Here is a 24,275-nt window from a genome sequence, read left to right as displayed (position 1 = left end):
AGTAAAATCAGTTTGTGCAAACAGTCACAAACATTACATTTAGATTGGAAGCTCTGATTTTAAAAGGATCTATGAAAAGTCTCAAATGTATTTATTTAGTTTTCAATCAGCTGTTGCTCAAAGTTTAGTTTTATTCATTTTTTATTTTTTGCCCCAAGAGATTTATACATTTGTATCCCTGTCGAATCACAATATCTCACGATGTGCCAATCTTCTGCTTTACATCTTAGATTGTGTTGTTCTTTTGGATATTTAAAGACACTGTATCAACATGACAGCTATAAAATCTGGGTATGAAAGGTTCAAGTCCTCAGCTCTGTGTTGGACGATTCTCCTTGAGGTTTCAGAAATCATTAAGTTTCAAGCTCTCCTGCTAACAGCCCACACACTCTTTCAGCTTCCTCAGGAGCAGAAATATCTCTTCAGAGCACCGATTTAAAATATCTTACAAGCTTTCATCTCAGATTAAACTGGAGCTAATGGCGTAGGCACACACTCACACACACACACACACACACAACCAGGTAGGAAACCTCACATTTAGAGAAAACAAACACAACCTCTCGATGCTTCAATTACCGTAGCTTGTGTTCCCAGTGAGCTGAGAACACATACAAAATCATTCTGCCTGAAAGACTCCAAAGGAATCAAAATGGTTGCAGAAATGTATGTTGTGTGTGTGTCCGTGGCATGTCTGTAAAATGTGTGTGTGTGTGTGTGTGTGAGAGCTACAGCTCTGATTTAGGTCTAGTCCACACGTAGCCGGGTTTTTTAAAAAACGAATATCCGACCCTCCAAAAACTTGCATCCACACCACCTCGTTTAAAAAAAAACTCTATCCACACGTACCCAGATAAAAACGTTGTTAAGGACATGCCAGACCTGTAGGCGGCAGTACTTCCCCCGTTCTTAACCTCGTCCTTCGTCTGTGGTCTTCTGCAAGGAGCAGTAATTCCGCTTGCAAAAACAAACAAGCAAAAAGCGCTTGGACAATTGATAAAGCGAGCGCAGCTCTGAGGGCATCCATGCTGTCGGCTAGTGTAAACACAGGTCGCACACGTGATGTCAGCATTTTTTTGTCGCGGAAAGTGACGTTGCAGACCTTAAAACTCCGGTTTTGTCTGTCCACACGCAGACACCCAAAACGGAGAAAACGCAGATCTTCACTTTGGCCGGAGTTTTTAAAAAGATCCGTTTTTGTGTGAAAAAACTCCGTTTTCGTGTGGATGACAGGCCAAAAAGTAGAAAAATATCTACGTTTTGGCAGATCCCCGGCTACGTGTGGACAGGGCCTCAGTTTACTTCAATTAACTACAGCAAATAAGAATAAATGTTTCAAGGGACTTGAACAGAGTGGAGTTCCACAGTAGGCTCTATTTGTCACCAATCAGACCAGCTTGACCTCAACCACCTGACACACATGCAGTCATTTGGCAGGAACAGAGTGCATTGTGTGTCCTGTGAGGCTGGAAATTGTCTCTTTTTTCCCCAGAGCTGCTCCATAGGCCAGAATACACCAAATAAACCCGCTGATAAATGACCTCCCATGAAAACACAATAACATCCTGTCTAGTTCAATCTGAGCTGAAACATGCTGATTTATGAAAACACAGGATGTAAACAAACAAGAAATGGTGAGCTAAATACATGAAACTGATGAAAATTGGCTGTTTCACGTGTGTGTACGGATTCTGTTTCACTTGCGTCTCAAGCGTCCATAAAAGCCATCTTTTTCTACCAGGATGGTATGTTGAAGGCCCCAGCAGGCTGAGTGTGAGAGCTGTGGATCACCTCCTTGCTGTTTTCCTCCCACTCTGGTTCTAAAACCTGGTGCTCTCATGTTTCAGCATGCGGACATTGGCGAGTGTCACGCTGCCCCTGTGGTGGTACCCATACGCCTGAGGCTGCCCCTCCAGTCACCGAGTGCTGCTGCATGATGACATGCTGCTGCTGGGACTGGTTCTCACTGAGCCCCGGTCTTCAAACACGCTGATCTCTAGCTGGGGACACAGGGAAGGTCAAGGATCAATGAGATACAGACTGCTGTACAATAAAAAGAGAGCCGGCTCCGTCTAATGGACAATAGAGTTTAGTACAAGACAACAATCTACACACTACTAAACTTTTCTGTTTTTGTCGCTGAAACATAAGATTCCTACATGAGTCTTAAACCTGGTTCACACAGCAGGATTTTGAAAAAGTCGACCGGTTTTTGGAGCATGAGAGACCGCACACAAGGTAATTTTAAAAAGTACACATCTACCACTTCAGTCCTACCAGTGTGTGTTGTTTGCAGCAAATACTACACGCTACACACCAGCCTTAGCTCTAGACAGAGCTCAGGCGTGGGGTGGAATCTATGTTTGTTAAACTGTCTCCAGTTGGACAGTGCCAGGACCAATCCGAGCAGGAACCAGAGGGAAATGACGGTGCTGTTGACAAAGTTAAAGGAAGTGGCATCCTGACTTATCACAGGCTTGTGGTCTTTATCACTTTCGATGTACTGTTAAAAAATTGCACCTCTCTCCATCACCCTCTGCGGGCCTGCTGTGTGGCCCTTGCGTCAACGCATAATGGCGTTCTGTGTCTCCATATCCATGCAGATGGAGAAGTATAAATCAAGCTTATGTTATCCAGAGTTGATGCCAAAGCCAGTTCAAATGAACACCACTGATGAGCCGCTGACATCTTTTTTTTTTCTCAGCTGCTGCTCTAGTGCTGAGCCTTCCCAGCGTCTCTCTGCAACAGAGCGGTGTGATTGGTCCGATCAAACTTAGCCGAGCCAACGGTAGACCTGCTGAGGCTACAAAGGAGCATGTCTAAACCAACCTGCAGAGCTAAATCTTGATACTACTGTGGTTTGTCAAGGCTACATGAACCCCGCTCACTCACGGACCATCCCCACTCAGACGGGAAATCTCTCGAATTATAACATGACTTAGAATTCAATTCAATTCAATTTTTTAATACAGAGCCAATTCACAACAAGAGTCATCTCACGGCAGTTCACAAAACAAACTAAACATGGGGAAGGAAGAACGTGCTGCGTGCTTCAGTCATCTCATTTCCTTGCCACGTTCAACAGTCAACTCTTTTGTTTGTCCCCAAAAATTAGACCAAGATGATCCGACAGGTTTGAAAGTCTGGATTTATGATCAGAGCGGTCTCGACATGATTCTGAGTGTACCAGACCGTTCGTAACACACCACATGAAGCGGGATTATCTGATAAGATTATCTTTAGAGCCGTTACAGTAGTCACACACACAGCGTGTAGATTGTTGGAAGGGGTGGGGCTGGTCAAAAAGCAGCATGATTATCCTGTGGTGTGGATCAGGCTTTAGCAGTCTTCTTACCCGTAGAAGACAAAAATCAGGGTCTTTACAAAAGTGGATTTCTGCCATCTAGAAATACACTTTCCTAGTACTTCAAGAAAACACTGAATTAAATACTTTGCACATTTGTCACTTTTACTTGGTAACAGTTTCATCATGTGAACAACACTACAAAACATTGTTCCTTGCAGAGACGGCTCAGTGGAAACCATCACCATCATTTCTCTGATTTTAAAAATGAAATAGAATGAAATAAAAATGGATTCTCTAACTTGCTTTCAGAAAACTGATATTGCAACTTCTGGGAGAGTCCCGTCTGTGTTGGTTCCAACCTCGGCCCTTTGAGTTGAAGCCTGATCTTTAGAGCAGTCTGAGCCAGGCCTGTGTGATGGTCTGCTGAACACATTTTCTCTTTCCTTTTGCCTGCAGTGGGATCACTCCAGCTGACAGAAAGAGACGCACGTTGGCAAACTCTAAAAGCAGAACAGCTCATCCATAAAATAAAGCACCACGAGCCACATGAATAGCTAGCAATATTGCATAATAATAATAATACATTTGATTTGTAAAGCACTTTACATTTGAAACAAATCTCAAAGTGCTACAAAGTTAATTTAACCTGAAAACTCTGGTAAAAAGATAAGTTTTAAGACCAGATTTAAAAGCACCAATAGTCTGTGGCATCCTCAGATGCCCTGGGAGAGAATTCCAAAGTCTGGGGGCAGCTGAGCAAAAAGCATGATCTCTCATGGTGCGAAGATTAGTCTTTGGAGTTCTCAAAAAATATACTGATGCAGAGCGGAAGTTGCGTGTGGACGTCTGTGAAAAAAGAAGTTCTTTAAGGTTCTCACACTGGTGGGTGAGAAGGGCTACCTTGTAATCAATTCTAGATGAAATAGGGAGCCAGTGAAGAGACTTAAGAATGGGCGTAATATGGTAATATTTGCGTCCTCTCATCAGGATCCTAGCAGCAAAGTTCTGAATATGCTACAGCTTTTGAAGGATTTTTCCAGTAATCCCAATGAGAAGTGCAGTGCAGAAATCCAGCCTGGAGGAGACAAATGCATGGACCAACTTTTCCGCATCAGCAAACGTTAGTGCTGGACGCAGTTTTGCTATATTCCTGAGGTGGAAAAAAGACGTTTTACACAGATGCTTGACAAGGGCCTCATAGGTCAAACTCGAGTCCATTTTAACCCCAAGGTTTATAACAGATGTTGACAGTGGGATATCCTGACCAGAAAAGGTAATACAGTTGATGTTAGATGACCTAACCTGGTGTGGGGTGCCTACTAAAATAGCTTCAGTCTTAGAGTTGTTTAGCTGTAGCTTCATTCATGACTTTATCTCCTCCAAAAAGATGGTCAAAGTGGATAATGGTGGAGTAGACGAGGAGGTGGAATTTAACCTGAGATGAAGCTGAGTATCATCAGCATAACAATGGAATAAAATACCATGCTGGCTAATGATATAGCCCAGGAGAAGCATATATAATACAAACAAAATCGGACCGAGCACAGGGCCCTGAGGAACACCACAGGTGACATTGTGTATAGCAAATTTTGCCTCTCCCAGGGCAACATACTCCGTTCGTTCAGTAAGATAGGATGAGAACCAATTGTAAACAGAGTCAGAGAGTCCAACAGTGTGACGTAATCTGTGAAGTAGAATGTTGAGATCAACAGTATCAAAGGCTGAGGACAGGTCCAACAGGATGAGAAGCGATGGAAAACCAGCATCAGCCGACATCAGCAGGTCATTCGTAACTCTAACCAGAGCTGTTTCCACGCTGTGGCAGGAGCGGAAGCCGGGCTGGAATTTCTTAAACAAATTATTTGCTTCTAGATGACACTGAAGCTGTTCAGCAATTACTTTTTCCAGTACTTTAGAAAGAAACAGGAGGTTAGAAATGGGCCTGTAGTTTGCAAGTACTTCTGGATCTAAAGTTGATTTTTTAAAAGTGGTCTGATGATGGCAGATTTCAATGTAGCGGGAACATATCCAAACTGGAGAGAGTGATTTATTGTCCTGGTAATCAGGGGACTTAGGGCCCAAAAGTTGGATTTAACCAAAACTTTAGGAAAAGGGTCCAGAGCACAATTTGATGGTTTCATCTTTCTGACAATGACCTCAAACAGAGAAACAGCTAAAGGGCTGAAAGGTTCCCTGGCTGTGGGTCATCCAACAAGACAGGAAGTGCAGAGGAACTCGATAAAGACGAGCGGATGGTATCCACTTTTTTCCTGAAGAAGGTAATGATGTTATTGCAGTTCCCCTCTGTAGCTTCCATATGAGATTGAAATTGCGGTTTCAATAGGCGATTTATAGTAGAGAACAGTTGCTTTGAATTTCCAGTGCATCATTGTTAATGATATTCGAGTAAAACTGTGATCTTGCGGCTCTCAATGCTCTTGCATATGCCTTCTGATGTTCTCTGTAAGCTTGCTTATGAACAGTGAGTCCTGAAACCAGTAGACGTCGCTCAAGAACACGCCCAGTTGTCTTCATGTTCCTCAGCAAACATGTATACCAGGGGGCTGAACATGAAAAACAGACTGTTCTGTATCTGACAGGGGCATGAACATCAAGAAGACTGCCGAGGGATTTGTTTTAGAAGTCAACTGACTCAGTGACTGAGGAACATTCAGCAGAGGAGAGATTCTGAAATCTTTGCTCAGAGTATCTGCGTTGATCTTATTCAAGCTTCTGTAACGTATCTGTCGCTTTGCTTTAGTGGGTGAACAAGAGAGTGACAACTCCATTGAAATGACCTTGTGGCCAGAAACCCCCAGATCATACGCAAAAACGTTGCTAATGGGTACAGAGTTTGTAATAACCAGATCCAAGGTATACCCTCTGGAATGTGTAGGAACATCAACATGCTGTTGGAGATTAAGGCAGTCCAGTAGTTGTAAAAACTCAGCTGCCAAATGGCAGGAGGGGGAGTCTTCATGAACATTAAGGTCTCCCAGTATAATAATGTTGGAGGAAGTGGTACAGATGAATGTAAGAAAATCATGCATCTCAGAGATAAACACTGAGTTTGGTTTAGGGGGTCGATAAATAAATAAGCAGCACAGTTATGGGCAGAGGGGCCTTACACTTAAATGCAAGGCATTCAAATGAAGACAGTGTAGGCACAGTGAGGGGAGACGGATCCAGTTGCTGTCTATATAAAACAGCTAAGCCACCGCCACGTCCAGTACTGCGGGCTTTCTCCAAATAGCCATAACCAGAGGGACAAGCATCATTTAGTGCCAAAAAAGCCTCTGGCTGGTGCCATGTTTCCGTTATGCACATAAGATCCAAGCCTTTGTCCATTATATGATCTTGTATAAACACTGACTTATTTGTGAGAGATTGTGAATTAAAAAGTTCTATCCTGAGCATTTTTGGTGTGGTAAATTTCCGTATTGGCTGTAAAACAATAAAATCCACTCCACGTTTTCTGTCCTGCTTGGTAGATAGCGTCCTCCGAAAGTTTCCGAGGCAGTCTGAAAGAAAGCTCTTGGTGGTTCCCATGCTACAAACACCTGGAGTGACATTGCTCTGATGATGCGTTTGATGAGTGACAGCGGTCCACACAGAGGGAATGGATGAAGCCGAACAGCTAGGCCGATGGTAAACAAACTTCCGCCGAGAACTTCTGTAGATATAATGCGGTTGGCGCAGAAGTCCGAGTTTCTTTATGGCGGCAATGCACGTAGGAGTGGAACAACTGTTGAGACTTAACAACTGCGGGATGGTGCATTTCAGCCCCATGCCAGTCGCCGGAGAACCAGCAAAACAAGCCAGCAGCCAAAACGACTGCAGAAGCAGCAAAACCAGACTCAAAAAACTCTGGTGCATCGAGACCACAGAGCGAGCGTCCAAGGAAGCACCCAACGTCCCAGCAGCGCCGAGAAACACCAAGAAGCCAAAGGTAAAAAACTAGAGTTTTAAAACCTCCTCAGGGTTACTAAAAAAGACCATAAAAAATACAAATAGTCCATTAAAAAATACAAATAAGAGCAGCAGCAGGAGAAGCGGCGAACAGCGAGCGCCAGCGTCCTCTCTCCTGTCACACCTCAAACCACAATAAAATCTAATCGCTTGGTGTGTTAAATATTTTAAAAAAAAAACGTCAAAACTGAGTCAGTATCGTCTTGGCTTTCCCCTCTTAGCTTATTAAAACACTATGTGTGTGCAGCTCCATACAATCTTTAAAGTAGACATTTTATGACTTTTAAATTTCATATATAATAGTCCAACGAGTGACGCAAAACATGTTTATGGAGTTCTTCACTAAAATCCCTCTCATTTAAATGAATCTCAGCAGATTTTTTTCCTTCACATTTTTAGTACCCTCCAGAATGAGCCCTTTCAGGGTTCTGTCATTTTATGGAAAATAGGCCAGAGCTGGCCACACCCACCCGCCCCTCACCCTGGATGCTATTGACCCTTTGATGCTACCATGATGGACGTCAAAGCAACATCTAACATCCATTAAAACTCTGTTAAGTAGCCTTAAATCACTTTTATTTTGTTGATTTCATAATAATACGGTAATAGTTTCTTGCACAATTGGCTGCACTAAGAAACACAGTTGTAAACTCAACTTGTCTCCTATTCAAATAACTTTGATGGGGACAGAAGCTGGTAATGAACAGCAGTGGTTAATCAAACGGACTAACTGAAAGGCTCTCATATCTGGGAGGGGCTTGGAGTAGAGCTGCTGCTTTTCCAACTCGGAAAGGTGAGAGGGGCGTACTATAGTAATTTCCTTGTTTGTGATGTCACAAATGGGGACTTTTTGAAACGGCTCATGTAGGCACAAAATTCTTAAACCAAACACAGACAGAAAATGTTTGGAGTGTTTATGGAGGTAGTAGAGACCCACATGGCAGCACAAAAACGCAAAACGGTACGTTTTCCATATATCAAAAAGAAACAGCATTTAATTTGACCTAATCTGCATGGCTCTAACTGTTCTACTTGCCTTAGTCCTTGTCTGGGCTTTTATCCTTTACTTGTTTGTTGCACACAGCTGGTAAGTGAAGGATACAACCCTCATCCCCCTCTCTATGGGGTCTGTGAGCAGCAGACCTCTGGGAGCATAGATCTTCTCATTCTGCTCCTGGATGTAGCCAGATATCTTCTTCAAGACCTGGAATGAAAGTGCAGGTGGATGGGTTTAAGGAAACAACTGATCTACAGCTAGATGTAATCCAATTTCATTGGAACCACTGGAGGTTTAATGAAAACACAAACAGAATGTGCAGGATATAATCTAAATCCAGACCAATTTTTAAAATAATTGCTTGCATGGTACCTTAAAGTATATTCTGTAATGACCAGGATTCAAAGAGAGATTACATATTAAGTAGGACGTTTTAACTGAAATCCCCCTCAGGTTCCTATAAAACACAACCCGTAAAAATGGAAAAAATGACTTTTCGGCTGCGTAAAAGAGAATGTAACTCAATTTTTCAAGTAATTGCTTTCCCGGACAACTATAATACAAACTATAGGTAACCCTATTACGCCACAAGTACATTAGTTTGTCACCTATGTCAAATAAGACTTTATGATTTGAAATGCTACAGCTGATTATGTTTTCTCTTTTTTAAATTTTCCATTTGGAAGTTGCATGGCTCAGACTGGATCCTCTGTCTTGGTTAACAGTCGAAGCAAACTGGAAACACTCTAAAACCCATAGTAGACAGTTTATTTGGATTGCTCTGGCAGTGAATCCATCACGTCTTGCAAGTGAGTTTTGCATCAACTGTGCAACGACCACAGAGCAGCAGTGGAGGGAATCAGCGCTCTTTGGACCATGCCTTGACACAAAAATTACTTCTGTATACATTCTTGAGCTTTGCAACTAAAAGAAAAGCTAAGAACCATCAACATTACGTGGTCTGGTAGGCTGCTGCAGACTGAAGGCCAGTCACGCTAAATTAGCAGCTTTAAAGTAAAATGGCATCATTAGAGCAGCTTATTCAGCCTCAGATATGCTTATGTGGGTACCGACATGCCCTGCGTTTCCTAAACTCGGCCTCATCGTGTCAGTCATCATGTCATGCATGTGTAGAAGGCTTTTACAGGCCTGGAAAGAAAAATGAATTTTAAAATCCCATTTTGACAGAAAAGATCAAACTGCAAATGTAAATAAAAAAAAACACCTCTTAATTCATATAATTAAAGGGAACAACCTTGTTTCCAATTGATATTCTGAATATTTTATTTCCCCAGTCCATTAACGCATCTCACAGATTAATAATTATTTTTCTCATTTCAAACATGCTTTTAAATCTTTTTTTTAAATATTGAAATGTTTTGTTTTTGTGAAGCACCTCTTGATCTTTATCTTGAGAAGCCCCATACATAAGATTGGTTTATTTCTTTCTAAGTGCAAATTCACACTAGCAATTACATATTTTTCCTGAGAAATTCTTATTTCCAAAATAGCAAATGTTTAAAGCATGTCTAGAGCATGAAAATAGTGTTCCATCATTTTTCCTGCATTAGTCGTCGACAGAAAAATAGATGAGGAAATGCTCGGATTAGAAAAGCCAGTCAGAGCTACGTGATATTGAAACTGTGTACTCATGGACTCATCCATCTTGGTTCACAACAGGGAAGGCTGTTGTTGATTTAGCGTCCAGGAGATAGCAGAGCGTGTCTTGGTTAGTAGAAGCTAATCTTTAGCATTAGCAACTCCCCGTTGCAGAGTAATGTTATTTGTTCTAAAACATCAAAGCTGCAGAGCAAAGTGAGTTAGTGGTAGTTGCATCACTGTTAGTCAATCAGAGGTGAGATGCCTGAATATCAGGGCATACGACTCCAAAAACTGCTGTCTTCTGCTCACTTCTAGTTCATGAAACAGCAGCGCCAGAGCTTTTTTTCCCCCACAGACATCGAGTGATAACGTTTTCCTTGTTTGAAAATGGAAATTAGAAAATTTGGTTTACTTTGTCAAGGCTCCGTTAGATCGCATCTTCTTGTTTAAAATTTATTTTAGATTATTCCATAAAACTCTATGTGCATTCTTCAAATATTTGTTCCTGTTTTAAGTTCGCCTGGAGCATGAATTGTAAATACATTTCTTTTTGTTCTTTCTAGAAATTAGAAATAACTTTCTGTTTTTTTAGAGTGATGTATGTGTGTTAGTATGTTAGTTTTTTCTGTTGTATTGATTTTGAAGTGTAATTTATTTGTTCTCCCTTTTTTACAAACTGCTCGACTGTCTTTACGTTTTGTTTTTGATTTTGTAATGGAGGACCCCTTAATAGTGAGATCGTACTTCAAGGTTTTTTTTTCCTCTAGGAATAAATAAATCCATCCAAACAAACAAACAAACAAACAAACAAACACAATTCGACCAACCAACCAAAATAAACACATTCTACATTAAATCTGGAAATCCTATTTTTAAACCATGTCCATCTGGCTAAAAAGGAACAAAACCATTCATCTTCATTCAACATAATTGTTAAACGGCTGTGTTTGTGCACGAATACGGGTCATTTTTACACTTGTGAGCGTCGTGACGACCTGCTCCACTGGGTTTTGGTGCTTCGGGTTAGTTAGTGGCTCCTGGGGCGGGATTGTCTGAGGGTGATTGAAAACACCTGGGCTTGATGCCTACAAGAACTCGACTCCACCTGTAGTCTGATGGAGACAGCCTCTTTTCCACATGTACAAACATCTGGGGTGGGAGCTCTTTTGCTCCTTGCTTGTTTTTGTTAAAACAACTCTTTTATTTCTCAATCATGGTTGTCAGGACAAGGCAACATTGGTTTATAATTAACACTGATACCTTTTCCTGCTGAAATAATGAGAAAACCCTAACTCCAGTCCAGACCCATGACCCACTGAACGCACTTTCTAAACTCTTGAGCTTCCTAAGGTCAAAATAAAGCCAGAACAGCACCGATGTTTTTGTTTATCCAAACAAAGAATTGATGCAACAGAAAGATAACTTCCCTCAACACATTGGAGATCCTCAAGTGTCTTCCATTGGCAATAGTTAAAACTCTGGCTTCATGTTGCAACTATAAAAACAGCAAAGAATAACCAGAAGCTACAGTCTGGTGAATTTGAATGTGATGTGTAATTTAGGAGATTTACTAACTATGACTGATTCACATCCTCCTTTAACTAAAGGTCACTGCAGCAGCAGCCATCTTTAACAGATTGGAAAGATCAGAGGCTGGCTGCACCTGACTAGGACACAACTACATATTCTTTCTGGTTCTGACAAGAAAATCTAAGACATATGTCATTGATAAATAATGGAGCTAACTAGATCAAGTTCACTTTGCTGTACTTTTTAAATACGAGTCAGCTTTTAACATCTGCCCAAGACCAATTTGTCAGAAGTTACAAAGTGAAGCTTTGACTTATCGCTCTGCTGTGATTCGGGGGAAGTAAAACCTCTCTTTTGCTCTCAGAGCAGCTCAGTCATCTTATGCCAGTTTTCAATTCATGTACTCAAGCTACGAATCTGTCGAACTGACGTGTGTGTGACAGCTGCTCTGAGAAAAGCCTTACATCTTGGGTAGTAAAAAATAAAATAAATAAATAAAATCTGGCCTATTGCTCAAGGTGCCCATACTGAGTGTCAGTTCAAATCTTATACTGAAGCTACATACAATAAAGACCGTTTTTTTTTTTACTTTTTATTTAAAAATACGATTTTCACCAGTTTTAAAGGTGCATTATGTAGAAGTATGGATGGGTACCTTTGACATTTGAATCGATTCGGTACTAATTCCCGGTACCTAGGAATCGATACCGGTACTTAACTATACCAGTTTTCGATACTTTCCTTCACTAACTATCCTGTTTATTTATTGCAGATGGCTGCACTGATTATTTCTTACATGATTTTTTTCTGTAAAAGTTGGTATTTTTGGTAGTCTACAGTGTTTTTATGTCAGTTTAAATTACAATTTCAGGGGCAATTCTAAAATATTATGGATCATGATAAAGATCTATTGGAGATCTACCCCAACTTTTGGACTGCTCTGCCAGTCACTGTGGCTCAAGTTGAGAGGAGCTTTTCAAAACTTGATCAAGTCATACCTGAGGTCAACTATGTTTCAGGGGCGGCTCACTAACCTGGCTCTGATTAGTATCAATCAGGCGCGCAGATAGGGTGAGGGACGGGGGGCTCAGTCCCCCCAGATTCAGATCGACCCCGACTGACTCTGTTTGTGAAGCAGAATATTGACTCTGATGAAGAAATTCACTCATCCAGCCGGGAAGATTGACGCTGCTGCAGCATCAGACAGCTGGTGCTGCACGAGGTGTGTGGAGTTTACAAGCTCCAAACGTTGGGTTTGATGTTGGTTTAACCTTCTTTGGGTCGTGATGGATGTAGAAATGATGGTAAAAACACCGCTAACGTGACAGATGTAGCGACAATGTAAAAAAAAAAGCCGTGAAAAAGAGAGAGATGCCGATGAGTTAGATTTGGAAGTCAAGTGTGTCACATAATCATAAAAAAGGTAAAATATAAAATTTAAAAAGAGATTTATATATTTATTTATAAATAAAAACTTTCCAAATATAAAGAACATTTCTAAATATCGTAAAAATATGAAGGAACATCTGTTGGTCAGGCTGAAAAGTTTGGGAACCACTGCTCTAAGTGATAAGTGAATTTCTTTTTTTAAATATATTTTATGTGCAGTTTTTTAGGGCTTTTATGTTTTCTGTAAAGATTGGTATGCTGAAAATCATTTAATGTTTTGCATAAAGCATGAGGTTTTGGTTAGTAATTGATTGGAAGAATAACAAATGACTGATTTAAATAGTGGGGCGCCTCTGTCAGTGCGCCCCAGGGCAGCTGTGGCTACATCATAGCTTATCACCATCAGTGTGTGAATGTGTGTGTGAATGGATGAATAATACACTGTAGTGTAAAGCGCTTTGGAGTCCTTACTCTGAGAGGCGCTATACAAGTGCGGATCATTTATCATTTATAGTGTTGATCAGGCAGAGTTTTGTTGCATAATGGCTTCAAACACGTATATAAAAGTGTTAGTTTTTACGTAAACCATTGGATGAAATTACACAAACTGACTGAGCTCTAGTTAAGGTGCTTGCAATAGTTTGTGTATGTGTACGTGCGTGTGTGTGTGTGTGCGTGTGTGTGTGTGTGTGTGTGTGTGTGTGTGTGTGTGTGTGTGTGTGTGTGTGTGTGTGTGTGTGCGTGCGTGCATGTGTTTGGGGGAGGGTACATTGGAACTTTGTCCCCCCCAGTTCGAAAATCCTATCTGCGCCCCTGGTATCAATCACTCAGTAGGGGAGCAGATTTCATATGATGACATTATTGATGACGTTGCATCAAGGTTAGGTTTTAATTTTAGTTTGTGTTTTCTGTTCTAAGTGCAATGCTGTAGTGATTATCTTTAGTGTGTTATGTGTGAAACATTTTTGCTATTTAGAATATTTATTATATATTATGTTCATATATTCTAAATATTTAGTTATTGTTTGTTTTTGTGTATTTGAGTCTATATATTTACAGTATATAATGTATAGTGCTTTACATCCTGACAACTTCATAGTAATTAGTGTAAATATGTGCAACCTAGAAAAATGAATGTTCAATAGTCGTTCTAATAAAACATGCCTGTTTGTAGAAAACATGCATGTGTTCGTGCAGGTGGGGTGGGGTGGTGGTGGTGAAGGGGGGGGCGCTCAAAGGGGGCCTCGCCCGGGGAGTAATTCCATGTAGAACCGCCACTGGTTGTGTTGCTGTTAGCCAATCAGAGGTGAGATGTCCTGATATCAGGAAATAACACTCCAAAACCTGGCGTCTTCTCCTCTCCTACGACTCACTTCTGGTTCCTGAAACTGGAGCGCCAGAACTTTTTGCTCACAGATTGACTCATTTAAGAAAAGGGTTGAAAGAACGACTTCACTTGGTCTTCAAATTATAAAAATCAGAGCTTTGGGGGGAGTTAAAAAATTTTTTTTCATAAATGCACCGGTTCTGACAAGCTCGAAATAGTTTATTTGATGGATCAAGAAGTTAAAAAGGCCAACAGCCAGCCTCAACTTGGGTGGGTATCATCACCAGTTAGCCAAAAAGTTAGATGTGTAAATAAACAACTCTCCCATGAAGCTGATAGCATCTGGGCATCTCAGTGGAGCGGTACCGGCCGACTGGGAGATGAAAGGTGCCTCAGACCGGCCCGTTTCTCCATGGCTTCAACGCAGGAATAAACCTTTCTTTTTTATCTTGTTGTTTCTTGGTCAAGCTTCCTTTACTTGGTTAAAAGAAATGTTTAGAAAATGCAACAAGATGAGAGAGATGAATATTGTGGTAGACGGAGGTCGGCACACAGAGGCATGTTGGAACTTTTCGCCGTTCCAGTTTTGTCTAAAACAGCAGCCAGCAGTGAAGGGAATGACAAGGGAATTAATCAGGTTCTCTGTGTGTAAGTGTGTGTGTTCTTGTTCCATCTCAGCGACTAACAGGCAGCTGAGATTTAACCACCTGCACTTTCCCAAGATCGAGGCTTGTAATAAGCTGATGTGTCTCACACAGGTGTGGTCTTCAGAGAGGATAAAAAAAACAGCGTAGCCACAAAGAACCAGATCTTATCTCCAGGTTCCTGCTGTTGCTTGTCTATCAAAATCTGATTTTTCTTTCCGCTGTTTTTCTTTTTATCCCAAACTCAAAGGTACAATTGTAAATGTTTCATCAGTCTTTCTTCACTTCTGGTAAAAACGTTGTGCAAGAACCTTTTGGTGTTTACATATTTCGGTGAGTGGTGAACTATTACCTTCTCGTAGCGTGTCTCCATGCAGAGGAAGATGATATAAGCCGTTGCACAAGCCAGACATCCCTCCAGGTACGACTGACCTCCGATTTTTTCAGCCTCCACATAGTAGGCGTTCAAGGTCTTCAACGTCTCCTCAAGCAAAGTTCTCTCGATCTAATCACAAAAATACCAGTGTGCTTTGAACAAACGCAAGATCCTCTGGCAAACAACGACTTCCAGTGACTAATGGCAAAGTTTCAGTAGGATTAAATCACCGAGTCTATGTTGGATACATGGACGTGAAGTCCTGCCTCACATAGAAGTACTAGACAATTTTTAAAGCTGTACTTTGAAACTTTTTCACATTTATTATTTTTTTATTTTTTGAGCAAGTATGTGCTAAAATGATCCTTTACAGGATTTATGAAATGTCCCTCAGGCCCCCACCGCCCTCTGTGGCCAGAATATCACTTGCAACTTCAGAGTGGCATTTGGCAGACATGCCTGTTGTTGCCGTCTGTTTCCAGCACGTTTCCTGCGTGTTTGGATCATGAACACAGCTGATTTGTTTAATTTTGTGGTTGATCACTTCTGTAGACGCTAATGAAGGCTGAGAAGACATTTCAGCAGTTAGATTAAGGTCTACTAAACAGACACTAGGGGGTGCTAAAAGCAAGCTCAAACTGCCTTGTATTTAACTCGAATAGTTGCGCAACGACTTGTTTTGCTGAAACAAGGAGCACATTTGAAAGTTTTTTTTGTGAACTAAGTGAAAAATGTCCAGTTTTGACTGATAATGAAACCATTTTTTAACAGTTTTTTTTATTTACTTGATTGTGAAGCTTAAAGATGGTTGACCAAAGTTTTCTGATATAAAGTCTTCATTGTAAACATTGTGGCCATCATTTACACCAGTCGAAATGCGTATCCACAAAAGAGAGTTGTCAATCAAGGAGAATGCACACCAGTTCCCAGCATGCACTGTGTGGAACCAGTGTGGCCTTATCAGTCCTTTTGTGTTAGGGCATCTGAATATTTTCCACGACTTTTGGGTTTGTGCTCACCCTGTTGTCGAGCTCAGAGGGGAACTTGTTTTGAAATCGACACACCGTTCCTTTGCTGTAGTCCCTCTGAATGTACACCTTTGTTGCAAGTGATGTGCTGTGTTGCATTTCCTGGAGGTTATGGAACTAAACAGAAACAACATTGAAAAAAACAGATTTAATCATTGTGGTTCGACGAATATCGAGTTTCTTAAATAGTTTCTTATAACATTTTCCCCACTTTGGCGTTTTACAAGTTTGTGCACATTTTGGTGCAAAGCCATACACTGTAAAAACTCAAGTTAAAATCCAATTAAAGCAGCTTTCCAGAGTTTTCCCCTTTCAGAAATGAGGTATGATTTTTCTGAAATACTTAAAAGTAATTATCTCATCATGTACTGTGATAAAATGTAAGTGATACGTCTTTTTTTATTTTTTTTGCTAAGCACGCCCCCTGCCCCGCAGAGCTCCATGCAATAGGAAGCTGAGCGTCAACCAGAACTAACCAATAGCGTTAGACTACTGCTTAGATGCATCAAATTTAAGGAATACCTCGGCTGATGCAGAGTTGATGAACTTTTCGTGGACAAGAAAGTCTCTAAAATATAAATATATGAGAACACAACATGACATGAGAGTAACACTCATAAAACGTGATTTAGCGCTATTTGTTGGCTACACAAGCACATTTATAAACAGAAACGTAAAATAGCCATCTTAAAAAAACAGAGCAACAGTTTTTTTGTGTGATATGCTTGTCAGCCACTAGATGGTGTCCTCGGATAAGAGAAATACTCCAGAAAGAAGCTTTAATCAGACTACACAGACAGAACAAGGCTAAAGGTTAAAATCACATTTGACATTTTACTTTTTCAGCAGCAGTGAAAGCTTACAGTAGTTAGCACTCTGACTGCATTCCTTCAGCTTCAAAAGGTAAAATTGCCGTAAAAGCAGCCTGAAAGATTCCTCCTTAGAGCACTTTAACGGTGAGTGGTGCACTTTAAACACAGCCAGTGTAAACTTGTCCCCCGCAGATCTAAATTGCTTCCCTCAAGAGGATAGCAATTGGCGATAAGGCAAGAAAGGCAGAAGTTGGGAAGGGGAGGGTGAGGTATTTTTAACATATATCATATTTTACAGTGATCAAAATTTGAGCAGCACCTATTTGTTAAAGCTCTGTGTTTGGCCAAGTTCAGCAATGTTATTATTGGAGGGCAGTAAGTCAGTAGAAGTAGACGCAGCACTGAGCCAGCCTTTCATTTTTATATATGAAGTAGGTCTACATCACTCACAGCCAGGAATAGCCTCCATGCTCCTATTTTCATCTGCTATCAGCCACAATCCTTTCACAGACAGAGCTTTTAATATCCTTCTCTTTGCTTTCTCTGTTTCTCCAACAGCTTCTATCTTTGGACCATCGCGATGAGTCAGTCATCTGACTTTTAGATGCGGTCTTCAGCACGTGGCGGAACATATTGTTTATCCAAGTTGGAATCAGTTAGCTGGGCTTAATCCTCTTTAAGTTAACACAGTGTCTTTGTTTCTGGCTGCAAGGACGTGTGCAGGTGAAGGTTAAGATATATACTCCATGCACGCAGGTGCCAAAACTAACAAAGAACCTCCTGCATTTGGATTTTTATTTAAGTAGGTTTAACAGGTTACACAGAAATAAAATAATGGAAATAAATACTTGTGCAACTAAATTTTAAGTGTTGCATCTACAGGAAATACCTCCAAAAGTTCCTTGTTGTGATAATAATCAAAATGAGAAACGATAGAACTAGAAACAGAAGGCATGGCAAACAAATTTGTAAAATATTAAATAAACAGTGAAATAAGTAAGATGTAAATGTGAAAATTATAAGTGAAGAATACTACAAATTCTTACATATTAGTGTAAAACTAGTATGAAAAGATAGTTCATGAGTTGTTTTCTGTAGAAAATGAATTTCAAACATCTTATCTGTTGAGATACAGCTTTGAACAACCTTAGTTTAGAGAAACGTGGATCAGATGGGCCTGGATTTGTGTCATTTCATAGCAGTTTGTGCAACTGTTACTTTGTAAACTTGTATTCAACCATAAAGTTCACATTTACATCAAATTCTGTCATTATGTATTTGACAAACACTTAAAATTAAAGTGATTTACTAAGGTGATTGTAACAAGGCGCTTAATCTAGAGCAGTGGTTCTCAGTCCTGGTCCTGGAGAGCTGGTATCTAGCATGTTTTAGCTTTACCACACTAGATTTCAGTCAGCGGGTGATTAACAGGCTTCTGCAGAGCTTGATGAGCCGCTGCACATGTGATTCAACAGGAGCAGAAACACTAAAATGTGTTGGACATCGGCCCTCCAGGACTAGGATTGAGATTCACGGATCTAGAGTAACGGTGACACAGAAGTTGAGTGCTTGACCCATAATGGGAAGGTTGCAGGTTTGAGCCCCGCTCGGTCTGTTGCTGTTGTTGTGCCCTTGGGCAAGATACTTAACCGCCCTTGCCTGCTGGTGGTGGTCGGAGGGCCCGGTTATGCCAGTGCTCGACAGCTTTGCCTCTGTCAGTGTGCCCCAGGGCAGCTGTGGTTACATCGTAGCTCATCCCCACCAGGGTGGGAATGTGTGTGTGAATGGGTGGATGACTGATTGTGTTGTAAAGCACCTTGGGGGGTTCCAGGATTCCACAAGGTGCTACATCAAACACAGGCCATTTACCATTTTAGAGGGTAATGTTAAACTACCTAAAAATAACACTAGTCAGAGGTTAGAGGGGAGTACAAATGTAGGGGGAAGTGTGCAGGGAAGGTGCTCTTTGAAAAGTTGGGTCTTTCAAGAGTTCCCTAGAGAAGGTAACTGTGAACACCACAGGAAAAAAGTCTGGATTATCTTCAGAATGGTGTAGGCACTGCTAGCCGACAGTCTGTTGATGACCTGAGTGACCGAGTCATAATATAAGCCCTTTGCAAGAGGATTCAGGTAGATGGGAGTCATTCCAGTTAGGACTTTGTAGGATGGTGACTTTAATTTGATGAAGGTGGCTAAGGGTAACCAATAGAGCTCAGTAAACAGTGAGGTGGCATGTGTTCCTTTAGGTTGATTGAAGACCAGACACATCGCCCTGTTCTGGACCATTTGTGGAAATTTCACGGTACGGGCTAGGGGACCAGTTAGAAGAGCATTGGAGTAATCAAAATAGGTGACAACCATAGTCTGCTCCAGGAGCTGGGTGGTATATTCTGTTAAGTAAACAATGCAAAGTGGCACCAATGTGTAACTGAGGCAGAATGATCTCTGAAGTTCAGCTGGTCTTCAGTCTTCACACTCTAATTGCAAACAGCCTTTGATGGAGCAAGAGATGGGAAGATGGGAGGACAAACAGTTCAATTAAAGGGAGGTTGATTTTGGAGGTTATGGACTTTCATCAACCTCAATATGTCACAGAGAAAGTCCATCAGGTGGGAAAGAATGATGAAGCTGGGGATTAACAGCAAAGCAGTGGTAGGAGAAATCATCTTGAACGATTCAAGCCAGTGAGGTGGTTGGTATGTCAAAGAAGTTCCAGTACTAAGACTTGGGGAATCCCTGTTGTGAGATGGTGCTCAGCAGACATGTGACCAAGCCACATATGTTGAATTTCTGACCTGTGAGAAAGAACTCAAACCCAAAGTGTGGTCTACTTGCATTGCCCACTCTAAAGAATATGAACAAAGGGATGCCGTGGTGTCAGATGCAGCCCCTAAATTAAGCTTGATACAAAAGTACAGAGGACTTTGTTCCAAAATACAGCTGTGAGTCTTCTTGGTAAAGATGCCACAAGTTTCTTCCACCTGGATTTGAGGATCCGCTGCCATTCCTCCTTGCAGATCCTATCCAGTTCTGTCAGGTTGGATGGTGAACGTTGGTGGACAGCCACTTTTAGGTCTCTCCAGAGATTCTCAATTGGGTTTAAGTTGGGGCTCTGGCTGGGACATTCAGGAACAGTCAGAGTTGCCGTGAAACCACTCTTTGGTTATTTTAGCTGTGTGCTTAGAGTGATTGTCATGGTGGAAGGTAAACATTCGGCCCAGTCTGAGGTCCTGCGTACTCTGGAGAAGGTTCTCGTCCAGGATGTCCCTGTACTTAGCCGCATTCATTGTCCCCTCGATTGCAACCAGTCGTCCTGCCCCTGCAGCTGAAAAGCAACCCCACAGCATGATGCTGCCACTGCCATGCTTCACTGTGGGGACTGTATTGGACAAGTGATGAGCAGTACCTGGTTTTCTCCACACATACAGCTTAGAATTTAGGCCAAAAAGTTCTATTTTGGTCTCATCAGACCAGAGAATCTTATTTCTCACCATCTTGGCTTCAGGTGTCTTTAAGCAAACTCTATGTGGGCTTTTGTGTGTCTTGTACTGAGGAGAGGCTTCCGACGGGCCACTCTGCCATAAAGCCCTGACTGGTGGAGGGCTGCAGTGATGGTTGACTTTCTACAACTTTCTCCCATCTCCTGACTTCATCTGTGGAGCTCAGCCACAGTGATCTTTGGGTTCTTCTTTACTTCTCTCACCAAGGATCTTCTTCCCTGGTAGCTCAGTTTGGCTGGATGGCCTGCTTTAGGAAGGGTTCTGGTCCCAAACACTTTTCACTTGACGATTATGGAGGCCACTGTGCTCTTACAAACCTTAAGTGCAGCAGAGATTTTTTTGTAACCTTGGGCTTGCCACAATTCTGTCTCTGAGCTCTTCAGGCAGATCCTTTAATCTCATGATTCTCATTTGCTCTGACATGCATTGTGAGCTGTAAGGTCTTCTATAGACAGATGTGTGGCTTTCCTAATCAAGTCCAATCAGTTTAATCAAACACAGTTGGACTCCAATGAAGGTGTAGGACCATCTCAAGGGTGATCAGAAGAATTGGAAAGCATCTGAGTTAAATACGAGTGTCACAGCAAAGGGTCTGAATACTTAGGACCATGTGATATTCCAGTGTGTCTTTTAAATACATCTGCAGAATTTACTAAAATCTGCTTTTCTGTCAGTATGGGGTGCTGTGTGTGCATTAATGAGGAAAAAGTTATTTTAATAGATTTTAGCACACGGTTGCATTATAACAGAGTTAAAAATTGACAGGGGTCTGAATACTTTCCGTACCCACTGTATAGTGTGCCTAACTTTGCTCTGGCAACCAATCTGTCGTTCTCCAAACAGAGGCCATTCAAAGAGATATCTAAGTGATTAATACTAAATTTCTACATTACTTTATTGCTGAGGATGTAGCAGCTGTAAAACTATCACATTTCACAATAAGAGATGTTCACATCAGCAATCAATGCTACTCTTATTGTGAAATTAACAGCACTGCCTTAAGAAACAATTGGTTTCTGCATCTTACACTAAAATGTGAAATATGAAAAATAGAGCTGCACGAAATTAGGAAAACCTGCAATATTCAATAACAGTGATTAATATTGCGATGATGATGCGATAAACAAAAACTTAAGTCAGGAACAAAAATAATCAAAAACAAAGAAATAAAAAAATGACAAAATATAAAAATGAGAATAGCAAAAGATGTGAAGAAAGGGAAAAAGAAAATTAGCAAGAAAAGGCAATCAGTAGATCCCGGAAAAGCATAAAGGGCAGAGCAAAGCTAACTCAGGTGTTTGCTAACAATCAAAATTAAGTGCCGTCTGCTTTGGGGGCGGGCATCTAAACTATGAGAACGCACCCAATTGGCCAAATGGGTGAAGAGCTCTGTTTGATTTGTTAAAAAAACAACATGCTTCCGTTTGATTGACAGAATGCATCATGTGTGGCAACCATTCGAGCTGACCATTCATTACGATATTTATCTGACCTTTGCGATATACATATTGCGCATGCTGACATCACGATAACGATACATTTGCGATATATTGTGCAGCCCTAATGAAAAATGTGTTTTGCTGTTCTACATGATCACATATTTGTTTTTGGTTTATTTTTATAACAAATTAATCCAGATCAAGGAAATGTCCCACTTTTTCTTTTATTTAATTATGCTCTAAAATCAAATTGATTTGATTGCTGACTGCACTGGATTCAGATTTAACCTTGGTTTTGTAAAGAAACTAACTTGTCAAAAAGAACCTTGTTAAGAAGCTTCCCATTAATTTTGTGGAAGTGTCAGTTTAATGCACTCAACTTTATTCCACTTTGTTCCAATCACATGTTGAAGTGAGCGAACCCCCTGATGAAATAAATAAAGACACTGTTACACTAAAAAATATGTTCTTCATTGTTTCTTTCCATGTCTTTGGTGACAGAGGGTGACAGTCCCCTCTTTATTTTTGCAGCCTGAGTTTGCATAATATGTTTCTCAGCTTTAAGGAGCACTAGCAATAACGTGGGTGAGAGCAGCCAGTGGGCAGACACTGCATATGGTGTGCTCCAGCAATTACAGCATGCACTGTGAACTCTCTGATAGATCTCTTAAGATTGGCTTCATTTCCATCGCCATGATGGTTTAGCCAAGAGTCCAGAAATCGATGGTTTGAAGGCAGTGTTTGAAAAATCTTTTTAGAAGGGAGCGAAGATTCTGACTATTTAATTTGCATGCCAGAGCCAGCCTACTGACAGAGAAAGCTCTGGAAGCAATTATTGGATGCTACCGAGTGACTCGGTGACAGTACCGAGTCAATTTGTATTTTTGCTGACTTGGCAGACGATGCTTGCCATAAAACAAACTGGAAACATCTTTTAGACCCAATCTGATGGTAGCAAACTGCAGCAGACTGATCACATCAGACATGCCACAGATAAAAAGGGCTGTGAAATGAACACACACACACACACACACACACACACACACACACACACACACACACACACACACACACACACACACACACACACACACACACCATGTGTTTCTGTGCATAACAGGTTTTAGTGGTTAACTGAAGCAGAATCCTGCCACCACCAGAGGAAATCAGCCCAGTCCTGATGATGCCATGAAGCCTCATGACAAACGCATCATCTTGATCCCAGCCTTCAGTCCATTGTAATTTCACCTGCATCACCATTAAGTTTGTTTCTACAGCTCAATGCATGCATGAGTCTTCCAAAATAAAATACACTTTTTTCTCCAGTGAGATGATTGTGGTGATAACTGCATGCTGTGCCACCTTCAGCTAAATGGTGACACCACCAAGGACACCAAGGGTGAGGGAGGTGTTCTGCTGCTGCCCCGAGACACACAAGCTATATATGCTTCAGCAAATTCCATTTCAGGTAGTTATTTAACACTCAGCTGGGCTCTGAGCGTCCTGGTTTTGGTTTAAGCTATAGTAAAAGTTAAAAAAACACAAAGGTTTTTCAACACTTAGATAAAACCTGTCCTGTCCCTGTCCGTGGTGCTGACTGCATCATCATCATCATCTTCATCATCACCAGTTCCTTCGGCTTCCAGCCTGTTCTTGAGTGATTCAGGTCTGAATGTGTCCAATAAAATAAATAACTAAACCTCTTTGAAAGATTCATCACTTCTGCGCTGCATTTAAACAAGTAAAAGCCTGATGATGTATTTGGATTTTGAAAGCTTCACGTGATTCTTCCAATTATTAGATGATCCGACTGATGTTCCCAGAATGACCTAAACCTGCAGTCTCAACCTGCGCTTGTTGGACAGGATAACGGGAAGAAGACAGGAATATTTCAGGAACGACAGGAAATTCCTTACCTCTGTTGCCATGCTGCAGGGAGAAGGTGCAGGATGCGTCCCGAGCTGCAAACGACAGCCGTGTGTTGCGCGGGGCTGTGCGGGACACCGAGACTTACAGAGGCGACGCGAGCTCATGCACGTGCGCGTGACGGCGGGACTGCGGGATGCAGCTGCTTGCTTGTAAAGAGAGTTTATTAATTCATGAACCGTTGTTTGTGTTCCTGTCCACAGGGTCTCTGTTTCAAAACGCAATTGAGAGTTTTTTTAGCGGTTTATTCAGGATATGGTGTATTTATAGTGGCTTATCTTGTGAGGATTTCACTGATTAATCAAATATTTAACAAACGTGCATTAGTGTCCTTTTCATTTTCGATATTACAAAGCTCCTGAGAACTCTGCCTTTGCAAAAAATAAAAAGCACTACGGCAAGAAAACCAAACGGTTTTATTTAAAGGTT

At 41.2% G+C, this 24,275-nt stretch overlaps 1 protein-coding gene across 1 annotated transcript; it reads right to left on the bottom strand.

Annotated features, from left to right (window-relative positions):
• Positions 1-753: 753 nt before the first annotated feature.
• Positions 754-23,987, bottom strand: golga7bb (golgin A7 family, member Bb). The gene is made up of 5 exons (XM_015944346.3): positions 23,837-23,987; positions 16,161-16,286; positions 15,118-15,270; positions 8,379-8,480; positions 754-2,000 (listed from the first exon to the last, which is right to left on the bottom strand). Exons 1-5 carry the CDS (start codon positions 23,951-23,953, stop codon positions 1,917-1,919), a joined length of 582 nt encoding a protein of 193 aa, XP_015799832.3. The 5' UTR covers positions 23,954-23,987; the 3' UTR covers positions 754-1,916.
• Positions 23,988-24,275: the final 288 nt, after the last annotated feature.

Source organism: Nothobranchius furzeri, chromosome 12 (genome assembly GCF_043380555.1).
Source record: "Nothobranchius furzeri strain GRZ-AD chromosome 12, NfurGRZ-RIMD1, whole genome shotgun sequence".
NCBI classification, from domain to species: Eukaryota; Metazoa; Chordata; class Actinopteri; order Cyprinodontiformes; family Nothobranchiidae; genus Nothobranchius; species Nothobranchius furzeri.
This window is presented reverse-complemented; position numbering and strand designations above follow the sequence as displayed.